Below are 13,197 nucleotides of genomic sequence, written 5' to 3' on the forward strand. Positions count from 1 at the left end.
GAAGTCTCTAAGAAGAAGAGGTTGCTGTTTACTGATGAACGGAGTGTTTCGAAAGTGGTGAAGCCAGGTTATCCATTTCTTCTTCTAATGTAAGTCTCATCTGAGTCCTTCTCCTCTTTTCGTTCTTCCTTAGTCTCTGGAGGAAGTGAAATTGGATGTTTATAGAAGGCCAGGCAGTATCACGAAGAGAATCAACCCCAACGATTCCTTCCTGTGTGTTGGAACATTTGAGGAGGGACAGCTCGGAAACCTGGCTGCCATGGAAAGGACCTGTGGTCAGCTAGTTGGGGCCACAGATCTGATGGGCAAGATTGTTTCTTGTCAGTGTTAGGCCTTCTTTGATAAGGTGGAGCTTCTGAAGAGTCTGTGAATAATAAGTTTGCCTGAAACTCTTTGAACCAAGGACCTGGGACAGTATGAACTGACGAAAGGCACAGAGCTTGGAATGAGAAAATTCTGTCCCTCACCTGAGGCATGTTTCTACTGAGCCTCAGTTTTCTCTTCTGTGAATGAGGGATACTCATCCTTCTCTCACAGGATTGTTTTAAGAATTAAATGAGGATAGAGAATGAGATCCTGTGCCAGAGTGAACCAATACAGAGGGGCAGAGGTAGACGAAGGGTGACTTAAGAGTTTCCTAAAGGCACACGGCACTCACCTTTTCTGCTCCACTGTATCAGGGATGTTTGAACTCTCTACTTGCTCTCTTTCTTCTGGGTCTCCTGAAGACCCACCCCTCTTTCGTTTGCTTCTTGGTGTCAGTGAAGACAGCTCTGAAGATAGAAAGTGAAACCAGTCCCATAGCATGGTAGATGGGGGTCTGGCTCACCCAAGGAGCCTGCTGGAGTGCTGACCTAGCAGTCAGGAGACCCAGAGCCCAGAGATCTCACATCGTAGATGGTCGTGGTCCTGCCTCTGAGCCATTTCCTGCCTTCCTGAGGCGTTCTAGAACCGACAGGCCTATGTAGGTAGGGAGCTTTGGCTTCCTGCAAGGAAAGATGTGCCCGGAACTTTGGCCTGACCCCCACGTCTCAGTTCTGTTTTGTGAATTGTCAAGTGGCAATTCTTCTAGGTTTCTCTGCACTGTTGTCCTTTTGTGACGTTCCCGACACTGTTTTAGGTCACAGTTGTCTCTTGTCTGGCCCTGCTCTGACCTCAGTGTCAGTTTACTTTGTTTTTTCAGCAGACCCTGACTTGGCCAGAGCACCCACTTAATGATAAGCCTCCCTCCCTCCAGTGAATATTATATTCAGTGAATTAGTTGATGAGGCCTCAATGGTCTTCCTCTTCAGATTGCTGAGGCCCAAGCCTTGAGGCCGGCTGAGGGAAGGGCAGTTTTAGGGCTTGAGGCTCTGTCTAGAAGGGCAGGCCCCCGGAATTGCCAGAGGGGATTGGATGCCAGGGTCTCAAAGCCAGCGAGCCTGAACGTGGCCTGCAGGGCTGCGTAGGGTAGCCTTGAAGAAACCCAGCCTCTAGGATCAGGCACGGTTTCAGGACCGACTCTATAGTATGTCCCCTTCTCCCGGTGCCCTGGTGGCCAGAGCATGGAGCTGGTCTCCAGCGAAGGGTCCTGAGGATTCCCAGTGGGTAGGAGCTGGGAAAGTGGTGGAGGGAGAGACAGTCTGATGGGCTGTGGCCAGGGGCTAGTGTTCCTCCTGTCAGTCTGTTGTGCGCTGACCAGAGCTGGTTTCGTGGGGGCCGTCCTCCACACACCTATCTGCCTTTGCATGTCCTTACTTAGGAAGGTCGGCGCTGGGTCCTGTTCACCCTCTGCCGGATCCAGAGGCCAGGGCTTGAATCAGAGCGTCTTTCATCATTTAGGGCCACCCTGCCGTTCTCCATGCCTCACTGTTCGCCTGTAAACCTTTCCTGCCAGACTCAACCCTGATGCTCCCTTGCATCCCGCCACCTGGGCCCCCAGCTGGAGAGCCCTCCTCCCAAGACTTCCCTGCCCCCTCCCCAGCCACCCCTTAGCCCTAGCTCACACCCGCCTCTTCCAGAAGGGTGGATGTCATCCTGGCCGAAGGTGGTAGAGCCCGCCACTGATCAGCCCTGGGATCTTGGGAAGTTCCCTGACCTGGGTCAGCTTTGATTTATCTGGATAATAAAAGAGCTCGCCTAGGGTGGTTACAAGGAATGAATGAAGCAATGTGTGTAAACAGTACAAAATCCATTCATCATGCCTCCATTTGATAACTTCTTTGGGCCATAGGTTTTTGAGAACAGAGACAGCGATGACCTATTTTTTGGTGTCCCTCCATGCTCGGCAGCGTGGTCACTAGAGATCTGTTTAGATGGGAATGTGCCTGCCCAATCCTGGTCCGTCCAAGTGGCTGGGGCGGTCCAGGCGAGCCAACAGCCACCCCCCGAGGCTCAGGTTGAGCCCCCCCCCCCCCCCACCTAAGCCACCCCCGGGGGGGTGGGGGGGAAGCCAGTGCCCTGAGGGATTTACCTGTGTACTGACTTCAGGTAGTTGAGCGGACTCATTCAGACAGTGGCCTTTGCCTATAAGGCTTGGCCACATCCAACCGGGGTAATAGATACCATTTATCCTTAGTACCGTCAGGCACTGTGCTGGGCGTTTTCCACATTCATAACCTCCGTTTGAGACGTCTGCCGTGGTGCCCCACCTAGCATGCCTAAGTGGTTAGTGGCAAATTGAGATTCGAACCCGTGTTGTTTCCCTTTAGGCGTGTCCCTGTGCTGCTCCAGCTGGACCCTCGTGCCTGGAGGGGAAGCAGCTATGTAGCAAGAGGCCCTCCCTTTGGAAACTTCCTTCAGTTGTGCTTGTCCCTGCCGAGCTGGCAGACATCGGGCTGGCACAGGAGTCAGAGGCTCCGAATGTGAATTGTGAGCCCCTGCTTCCTGGTCCACGTGGGCTCTTGGCACCTCCAGCGGCAGCATCCCCCTCGCACCCTTAGTTCTGTATCCAAATCGGCCCCTCATTCCCTGCTTTTTTGTGCCAGCGTTTGGTGTGGCATACAGAGGCCTCTCCATGCCCTGATTAGGGTGGACCCACCCACGGCACATAGGATTCCCCACCTCCTGAGATTCGAGCCCTCAGATTTCTTCTCTTCCCTTGTTTCCTTCCTTAAAATCCACTCTTGGCTTTTACTTTTGAATTCAGAGGCCTTTGCATTGCAGTTTGAGGAAGATGGGCTGACCCGCTGCCTGCTGGGGGGAGGGGGAGAATTGGCTGGGGGTGGTGAGCTGGAACCTGCTCATCTGGCCGCGCCGTCTGTCTCTGCAGGTGTCATGTGATTCTCCGAGGGAGCTGCAGTGTGAGCGGAAATGCTCTCGGTGGTGGAGAATGGACTGGACCCCCGGGCTGCCATCCCGGTAGGCAGTCGGAGAGGCTCAAGGGTGGGGAAGGGGGCACGGGACAGCCATGTCATTGGTCTTCCTCACTTTGAAATGAATGAGTACTGTCTGGAAAGCGAGGCTTCGGGCTGAGAAAGAGTTATAGCAGAAGCAGGCTCTGAGGAGACCCTGCCCTTTCTAGAACATCTTATTGGTGATAGAATGGGAATTGATAAAAAACAACGGATTTTAATAGGGGCTGCCTGAAGACCAAGGATTTCTCAAAGGAAGTCATACATATGGGGCGCCTGGGTGGCTCACACGGTTAAGCGTCATGATCGTAAGCGGCTCATGGTCTTGCAGTTTGTGAGGTCAAGCCCTGCATTGGGCTCTCTGCTGTCAGAGCAGAGCCTGCTTTGGATCCTCGGTCCGCTCTGTCTCTGCCCCCTCCCCCACAGGCACATACATGTATGCATATTCTCTCTCTCTCTCTCCCTCTCTCTCCCTCTCTCTCTCTCTCTCTCTCTCTCTCTCTCTCTCTCAAAAATAAGTAAACATTAAAAGAAGGGGCAGCTGGGTGGCTCAGTCGGTTGAGCATCCGACTTCGGCTCAGGTCATGATCTCACGGCTCATGGGCCGGAGGCCCGCATCGGGCTCTGTGCTGCCAGCTCAGTGCCTGGAGGCTGCTTCATATTCTGGGTCTCCCTCTCTCTCTCTGCCCTCTCCCTCCCATGCTGTCTCTCTCTGTCTCTCAAAAATAAATAAACATTAAAAAAAAGAAAAGAGGGCATTAGGGTGGCCTGGGTGCCTCAGACGGTTGAGCGTCCATTTGGCTCAGGTCATGATCTCACGATTTGGGAGTTTGCTGCTGTCACTCCCTAGCCCACTTTGAATCCTCTGTCCTCCTCTCTCTTTGCCTCTCTCTCTCTCTCTCTCTCTCTCTCTCTCCAGTCAAATAAGCAAACAATAAAAGAAGTATATGACCCATAAGTCATATGAAAAGATGTCTAACATCAAAAGACTGCATACTGTATGACTTCATTTACACAAAATGTCCAGAATTGGCAAATCCATAAAGACAGAAAGTAGATTAGTAGTTGCTAGGGGTTGAGGGAGAGGGGACTAGAGAGGAGTGACTGCTCATGGGCACAGTGTTCCTTTTTGAGACAATGAAAATGTCCTAAAATTAGGTAGTGGCTGTAGTTTCACTATTCTGTGAACATACCAAAAATCACTGAACTGTATAGTTTAAATGAGTGAATTTTAGGCAATGTAAATTGTGTCTCATTAAAGCTGTTATAAAGAAAAAAAAAAAAAAAAAAACAGGGGCTCCTGGGTGGCTCAGTTGATGGAGCGTCCGACTTCGGCTCAGGTCATGATCTCACGGTCCGTGAGTTCGAGCCCCGCGTCGGGCCCTGTGCTGACCGCTCAGAGCCTGGAGCCTGTTTCAGATTCTGTGTCTCCCTCTCTCTCTGACCCTCCCCCGTTCATGCTCTGTCTCTCTCTGTCTCAAAAATACATAAACATTAAAAAAAAAAATTTTTTTTTTTAAAAAAAAAAGAACATTCGACTTTTCAAAGAACATTAACATGAACTGTTTGGGCTAAGATAAAAATAAAACAGTAAAATATTTATCCATAATCCTATCAGCTAACAGTTCAAACCAGGTTTTCTGTATTCCCTCCCAATCCTTTTCCAAAACACATAGGTAATTTTGACATGCTTATACTATGACAGAACTGTCTTTATCTTTCCAAAGGATTTTACATATATGTATTTTATAATTGATTTATGTAACAGACCTTAACGGAATACTTACATGTGTCAGGAACCAAGCCAAGTGTTGAGGATGCAAGAATGAAAAAAAAAAGCAAGTCCTGCCCTCAGAGTAATCCCCCCGCCCCCCAACTCCTGTGCTGTAGGTCAGGAAGTATTCGTTCCGTTTAACAGATGAGGAAATTAAGCTCAGTGAGGTTAAGTGAAATGTCTGTAGTGACCCAGCTGTTGACCAACAGAGCTGAGACTAACATCTGCCTCTGACTGCCAGGTCAAGGATCTTTCCTTTTTTCTTTCTTTCTTTTTAAAGTTTATTTATTTATTTTAGGGGCGCCTGGGTGGCTCAGTCAGTTAAGCGTCCTATTTCAGCTCAGGTCATGATCTCACGGCTCGTGGGTTTGAGCCCTGCATCAGGCTCTGTGCTGACAGCTCAGAGCCTGGAGCCTGCTTCGGATTCTGTGTCTTCCTCTCTCTCTGCCCCTCCCCCCTCCTCATACTTTGTCTCTCTCTCTCTCTCTCTCTCTCTCAAAAATAAACATTAAAAAGATATTTTTAAATAAATAACGTTTATTTTATTTATTTTGAAAGGGAGAGTGAGCATGAGCAGAGGAGGGGCAGAGAGAGGGAGAGAGAGAGAGAGAGAGAGAGAGAGAGAGAGAGAGAGAGAGAATCTCAAGCAGGCTCCACACTGTCAGCACAGAGCCAGATACGGAGCTCAAACTCAAAAACCGTGAGATCATGACCTGAGCTGAAATCAAGAGTCAGATGCTTAACTGACTGAGCCGCCCAGGTGCCCCTAGGATCTTTTTTTTTTTTTTGAATTTTTTTTTTTTCAACGTTTTTTATTTATTTTTGGGACAGAGAGAGACAGAGCATGAACGGGGGAGGGGCAGAGAGAGAGGGAGACACAGAATCGGAAACAGGCTCCAGGCTCCGAGGCATCAGCCCAGAGCCCGACGCGGGGCTCGAACTCACAGACCGCGAGATCGTGACCTGGCTGAAGTCGGATGCTTAACCGACTGCGCCACCCAGGCGCCCCCCTACGATCTTTCTTAATGTGGACCATGCTCCTGTTTTCTTGGTGTTTTTATGGTTCTAAAGTGGCACTTGTTGCCTCTTCATGGAATCGTAGACCCCTAAACAAGGTGGAAAGCTTCACCCCTGCCCTAGATGGATCACCCAGGCTCCCACACCTGTAACTATGATGGAGCCGGTATTTAAACACAAGATTTCTATGGCTATCAAATCACTGAAGTTCGGTTTAAAAAGCAAAACAAAAGAAAAATATACAAATATCTTTGCAAAAAAATAACTATCTCTGGGTGGTATAAGTACGTAATTTTCCTTTTCTCCTCTATGCTTTGTCTCTGTTTTCTTTCTTTTTTTAAAATTTTTTCCAACGTTTATTTATTTTTGAGAGAAAGAGAGAGCGTGCGTGCGTGTGCAAGTGGGGGAGGGGCAGAGAGAGAGGGAGGCACAGAATCCAAAGCAGGCTCCAGGCTCTGAGCTGGCAGCACAGAGCCCGACGTGGGGCTCGAACCCATGAACCGTGAGATCACGACCTGAGCCGAAGTCGGACGCTCAACCGACTGAGCCACCCAGGCGCCCATCTTTGTTTTCTATGATTAGCTTGTGCTAGTTTTGCTGTATACACACCCACAGGTAGACGTGAGCACGTGTGTGGGTGTGCGTGTATTTGGTGATAAGCACTTACCTTCCAGGGGTCACCGCAGGATCTTCTAAAGGCCTGTGTTATGTCTGACACCGACTAGGTCATCAAGAAGAAGCTAGTGGGATCTGTGAAGGCGTTGCAGAAGCAGTACGTGTCCTCGGACACAGTGGTCACTAGCGAAGACGGAGATGCCAACACCATGTGCAGTGCCCTGGAGGCCGTATTTATCCACGGCCTGCATGCCAAGCACATCCGAGCCGAGGCCGGAGGGAAAAGGAAGAAGAGCGCCCACCAGAAGCCTCTGCCTCAGCCTGTCTTCTGGCCCCTCCTGAAAGCTGTCACCCACAAGTGAGATCAGCAGGGGAGGCTTTGCTTTGGGGAGGAGCTTCAGTGTGGGTGACCCTGGGCTCTCCCTCTACAGCTATATGGGAAAGCAGCAGAGATGCTCTGTGTTCTAGAATGGAGATGGGTGAGATAGGGGTTATTGTTAGACCAAGCCTCAAGAGCCCCTCAGCGCACAGGCAATGGCCTGGGGCTGCTCAGGCCCCTGGCTGGTCGCCTTTAGCAGGAGCCGCCTTTTTGCCACACCGTGGCAAAGTTAGGTAGTTGGAACAGAGAATGTGTGGCCTGCAAAGCCTAAAATCTTTACTAAGTGGCCCTTAACAGAAGAGGTTTGCTGACCCTGCCTTGGAATGTTTGAACATCTCTATGCTAAGTATTATATCCTAACAGGCTATGGCATTTTTTAAAGACGTGGAATCCAGATCATCTGAATATCCACCCTGGGACGTTTGCCTCTGCGGCCCTGGCCCTAACTGCCTGGGCTTTGGAGCAAGCAGCTGCTGGCACGTTGCCTCTAAGGGCTATTAAATGCCACCTTCAGCCTGAAGGTGCCTTGTCAGTCTGTATCTTCCTTTTCATGCTGACTGCCACCGCCCTATCTCAGGTTCTTACCTCACTCCTAGGTGGCAGTGGCTTTCTGATTGTCCCCCTTATCTCATTGTGTCTGTCCTTAGGTCAGGCAGCTGGTCAACATTTATTGAGCTTAAGCTAACCCGAGCTCATTCCCTGAGCCCTGTGGCGCACGCACTCCTATGGGCGAGACGTGCTCAGGGCACTGTGATGGTCAGAGGAAGGGCATTTACATCAGACCAAGGGTTCGGGAACTGAGTTGGGTACATGATCTTATCCCGAGCAGCCCACCCAGAAGTCTGCGCGACTGCGGTCAAGTCATTTCCCGGTGTAAAAACTCTCAGGCTCCCCAGTGCTAGCCTGGAGTTCCATTCACTTCGTTGGGGCCCCGGAATCTGTATCCTGACCAGGTTCCCAGGTGATTCTGACGCACAGCCAGGTGTGGGGACCCTTGCCCCACCTTGCCTCACCGGTTGGATGCTCAAGACCCTGCATCACCTGACTTTGCAACCCAATCAGCCACTCCTCCTCCTCCCCGTGCTGTAACGGGAGTGCTCACCACTCCTGTTACACAGCTGCTGCTTCCCTACCCTTGGTGCCTTTTCTCTGTCAGTCCTTGGTGCCTGAGGTTCCCCTTCCATCTTTGCGGCTTGAAATCGCTCAAGGCCCAGCTCAATGCCTTGCCTGTGCCTAATCCCTATGCCTAATCCCGCAATGCCTTGCCTAAGGCATTGTCCTTACTGCAACCTGGAAGTGATTGCCTTCCCCCCACCCCAGCTCTACTGACAACAGGGTTCACTTCCGTGTGCCCTTGAAAGGTAGTAACCTGGACTGAGGGCAGGACCATGTCTGTATCCTGTATCTTCACAGCTCCAAAGACCTGGCACTTAGGGGCTCATCACATGTATGCCGGATGAGCAGGTGATGTCAAGGGCGCCTGGGGAGTTGAAACTAAAATGGCAATTATCCTGCATGACAGTAACCTTGAAAAAGTGGGGAGTTGTAGCTAAATATTTCTCAATTCCCTGTAGAACACTGCTATCTGAGATATTTTCCCAAGCCTGTATATACTTGCAGTCGTTATTACTGGCTCCTGCTCACCAGTGGATAAAATGATCCTCTGTGATCTGAACTCACTTCTTGAAACAAGCCTGTCCTCTCCACCCCCAGGCACATCGTCTCGGAATTGGAGCACCTGATCTTTGTCAGCACGGACGTGGGCCGCTGCCGGGCCTGGCTGAGGCTGGCCCTCAATGACGGCCTGATGGAGTGCTACCTGAAGCTGCTCCTCCAGGAGCCCGCCCGCCTGTGCGAGTACTATCAGCCCACAGCCCTGCTTCGAGACGCCGAGGAGGGCGAGTTCCTCCTCAGCTTCCTGCAGGGACTGACGTCCTTATCCTTCGAGCCCTCCTACAAGTCCGCCATCTTAAACGAGTGGACGCTCACCCCGCTGGCTCTCTCTGGGCTTTGCCCGCTCTCTGAGCTCGACCCCCTCACCACCTCTGGGACAGAACTACAGCGGAAAGAGTCTCTGGATTCAATTTCCCATTCCTCAGGCTCGGAGGACATCGAAGTCCAGCACTCAGGCCATAAGATCCGACGGAACCGGAAGCTCACGGCCTCCTCCCTCAGCCTGGACACCGCCGGTTCATCCCAGCTGTCTTGCAGCCTAAACTCTGATAGCTGCCTACTCCAAGAGAATGGCTCCAAGAGTCCAGACCGTTCCGAGGAGCCCATGTCCTACGACTCCGACCTGGGGACAGCAAATGCCGATGATTCAGACCCGTCTCTGCAAGAGTGAGTGTCCTTCCCCCACTCCTCTCCTCCCCCTGCCTTCCTTCCTTCTCCTCTTCCTCTTTCTCTCCCTCCCTATAGCATGTGATTGCCTGTCACTGAGCATTGACCTCTCTAAGGGCATAAAGGAAAAGGGGATCGTGGCTCTTCCTCAGGGACTGGAGTTGCCGGGACTTGTAACTGGAGGCAACATGGGGCAGCGAGGAGAATGGATTCAGGGAGGGCTCAGAGCTGAATCAGGCTCCAGCTCTGCCCCTGGCTGATCTTCGACCAGTTACCTAATTTCTCTGAGGCTTCGTGTAAAATATTATTGCCTCTAGGGCGGAAACCAACGGTTCGGAGTTAGATATACAACTTCCAAAAGACGCAGTGAAGCCCAGCGCGTCTGGGTGCTCCGCTGCGACCTCCCAGAAGGCCTCTGAAGGACACAGACCCTGAATGAGGCCTGGAGGAGGTGGTGCACAAAAGGGGCCAAGCGAGTGAGTGGAGGAAGAGCACAGGGAGCAATGAACTTGACTAGAGAAGGGACACTGGGCAGAGCTGTCTCTTTAAAAGAACTTTTTTCTATTTGAGTATTGCTGACACACGGTGTTATATTAGTCTCAGGTGTACAAGGTAGTGAGTCACCATCTCTCTATGTTGTACCATGCTCACCCCAGCAGAGCCTTCTTCGTTCAGGCCCTTTTTAAACACTCATTTTTTAATAGATTTATTTTTATGGTAAGAAAAAAAAGTCTACCTACAGTGAAACGTCTTCTCCGCCTTTGTAACCATAATTATTAATTCCTTACATCTTTCTTTTTCTTTTCTTTAAAGTTTATTTATTTATTTTTGAGAGAGAGAATGAGCAGGGGAGGGGCAGTGAGAAAGGGGGACAGAGGATCTGAAGCAGATTCTGTGCTGACAGCAGAGAGCCCAACGTGGGGCTCGAACTCACGAACCGTGAGATCATGAGCTAGGCTGAAGTCAGACATTTAACTGACCGAGCCACCCAGGCACCCCCTTTACATGTCTTTTTCTGATGTTTCTAAATGCATCTAACAGATATGAATAGATCTGTTAATAACTGTTAATATCTGTTAATAGATCTGTAATAGACTTTTTAAATGTCTTTTATATTTCTTATCTCTGCCCCATCCCCACAAAGCTATTATAAATATACTGTTTGATACCTTGTCTTAGAAGAGATCAGAATTTTTGTTTTGGAGCTTCATATCAGTTTCTTAATTTTTTTTCCCCCCTATGGCATGTGTTTCCATTGTATGAATGTACCTTAGTTTATTTGACCAGCCCTGTATTTACTGGACACTGGAGTTCACTCTTTCTATAAATAACCGTGTGTATGTGATCTTTTAATTCTATGCAACTATCTCTGTTCAGTAAAGTCCCAGAAACAGAATTGCTGAGGCAAAGGATAAATGAATCTACAATTTTCATAGATAATCGCCTGTTTACACTCTGTCAGGAATGTACCTGTGCCCCCTCGGCCTTGTAGGCAGAAGGTATTATTGGGGCCCCTGGGTGGCGCAGTCGGTTAAGCGTCCGACTTCAGCCAGGTCACGATCTCACGGTCTGTGAGTTCGAGCCCCGCGTCAGGCTCTGGGCTGATGGCTCGGAGCCTGGAGCCTGTTTCCGATTCTGTGTCTCCCTCTCTCTCTGCCCCTCTCCCGTTCATGCTCTGTCTCTCTCTGTCCCAAAAATAAATAAAAAACGTTGAAAAAAAAATTAAAAAAAAAAAAAAAAAAAAAAAAAAAAAAAAGAAGGTATTATCAAACTTTTGGATATTTGCTCATCTAATAGGTAGAACATGATAAACTTTTTTTTCAAGTTTATTTACTTGTTTTGAGAGAGAGAGAGAGAGACAGCAAGCGAGCATGAGTGGGGGAAGGGCAGAGAGAGAGGCGGGGGGAGAGAGAGAGAATCCCAAGCAGGCCCCTCGCTGTCAGTGCAGAGCGTGATGCAGAGCTTGATCCCAGGAACTGTGAGATCATGACCCAAGCCAAAATCAAGAGTCGGGCTGGTACGGAGTGAGCTTAGAAGACATCTGTGAGGAAACAAGGCCATTAGGGCAGCCATCTTGCCCAAGCAGCAGCCTGTGGGTGGAGGAACCTAGGCCTTTGCTCTCAGGAACATACACCTGCTTTCAGGGGAAAGATACGCATGCACACACCCACCACACACACACACATGCACACGGTGACAGAAATAGCCCCATTCTGTGTTTTCATGGCATTGATAGTTTTTTTTTCCCAATGTTTATTTATTTTTGAGAGAGAGAGAGAGAGACAGAGTGTGAGCGGCAGAGGGGGAGAGAGAGAGGGAGACACAGAACCCAAAGCAGGCTCCAGGCTCCAAGCTGTCAGCACAGAGCCCGATGCTGGGCCTGAACCCATGAACCACGAGATCATGACCTGAGCCGAAGTTGGATGCTTAACCGACTGAGCCAGCCCAGGTGCCCCATCCAGTTCTTCACCAAGCTTCCCACCACCTTAGATTTAATATCCATTGATGATTCTTGCCCAAACTAATCTATGATGGCTGCAGAGTGATGATTTTCCAACCTCATGACCACCTCCACGTTTATCACTCACCATCTTATTGTCAGGAAGAGCTCCAACCCCATCCCCGTTATGTATCTGTTTGTCTATTTATTACTATTAAGGACTCAGGGATTCCTATCTCTTTCACTAGATTATAATCTGTCCCTATCCTTATTTTTTTCAAAGACGCTCTAGGCCCAAGGTGGGGTGCTAACTCATGACCCTGAAACCAAGAGTCGCTCGCTCCACCAACTGAGCCGGCCAAGCTCCCCTGTCGCTATCTTTATTTGTGTCGATGGCCAAACTGTCCCAGACTACCTTAGAAACCATTCTGTATTAATTCTGTAGCTACGATACCAAAAGCGTAAGCAACAAAAGAAAAGATAGAGAAAACAGTCTTCGTCATCATTGAATTCTTTTGTTTCTAAGAATACCATCAAGAAAGTGAAAGGCAACCCACAGAATGCGAGAAAATATTTGCAAGCCATGTATCTGATAAAGAATTTTTTATTTTTTATTTTTTTTAATTTATTGTTTTTAATTTTATTTTTTATTTGTTAAGAGTTACATGCAAATTAGTTAGCATCTAGTGCAACAATGATTTCAGGAGTAGATTCCTTAGTGCCCCTTACCCATTTAGCCCATCCCCCCTCCCACACCCCCTCCAGTAACCCTCTGTTTGCTCTCTATATTTATGAGTCTCTTCTGTTTTGTCCCCCTCCCTGTTTTTATATTATTTTTGTTTCCCTTCCCTTATGTTCATCTGTTTTGTCTCTTAAAGTCCTCATATGAGTGAAGTCATATGATGTTTGTCTTTCTCTGACTAATTTCACTTAGCATAATACCCTCCAGTTCCATCCACATAGTTGCAAATGGCAAGATTTCATTCTTTTTGATTGCCGAGTAACACTTCATTGTATATATATACCACACCTTCTTTATCCATTCATCCATCGATGGGCATTTGGGCTCTTTTCATACTTCAGCTATTGTTGATAGTGCTGCTATAAACATGGGGGTGCATGTGTCCCTTCAAAACAGCACACCTGTATCCCGTGGATAAATGCCTAGTAGTGCAATTGCTGGGTTGTAGGGTAGTTCTATTTTTAGTTTTTTGAGGAACCCCCATCCTGTTTTCCAGAGTGGCTGCACCAGCTTGCATTCCCATCTGATAAAGAATTTTTACAACTCAATAAAGAAGGA

The 13,197-nt window shown here is 49.0% G+C and overlaps 1 protein-coding gene across 2 annotated transcripts in view; it reads left to right on the forward strand.

The window, feature by feature from the left end:
• The window catches only part of LOC144615270 (pleckstrin homology domain-containing family M member 1-like), a 17,620-nt gene continuing 4,423 nt past the window's right edge, over positions 1 to 13,197 (forward strand). For both annotated transcript variants that reach the window (XM_078442177.2, XM_078442180.2), the window contains exons 1-4: positions 1 to 89; positions 3,251 to 3,339; positions 6,849 to 7,096; positions 8,831 to 9,457. In XM_078442177.2, the coding sequence (XP_078298303.2) occupies positions 3,292 to 3,339; positions 6,849 to 7,096; positions 8,831 to 9,457 (923 nt within the window). In that variant the 5' untranslated portion in view covers positions 1 to 89; positions 3,251 to 3,291. The remainder of the gene's footprint in view (positions 90 to 3,250; positions 3,340 to 6,848; positions 7,097 to 8,830; positions 9,458 to 13,197) is intronic.

This window comes from Panthera onca, assembly GCF_046562875.1.
Source record: "Panthera onca isolate mPanOnc1 chromosome E1 unlocalized genomic scaffold, mPanOnc1 haplotype 2 h2.Chr16_ul_9, whole genome shotgun sequence".
NCBI classification, from domain to species: Eukaryota; Metazoa; Chordata; class Mammalia; order Carnivora; family Felidae; genus Panthera; species Panthera onca.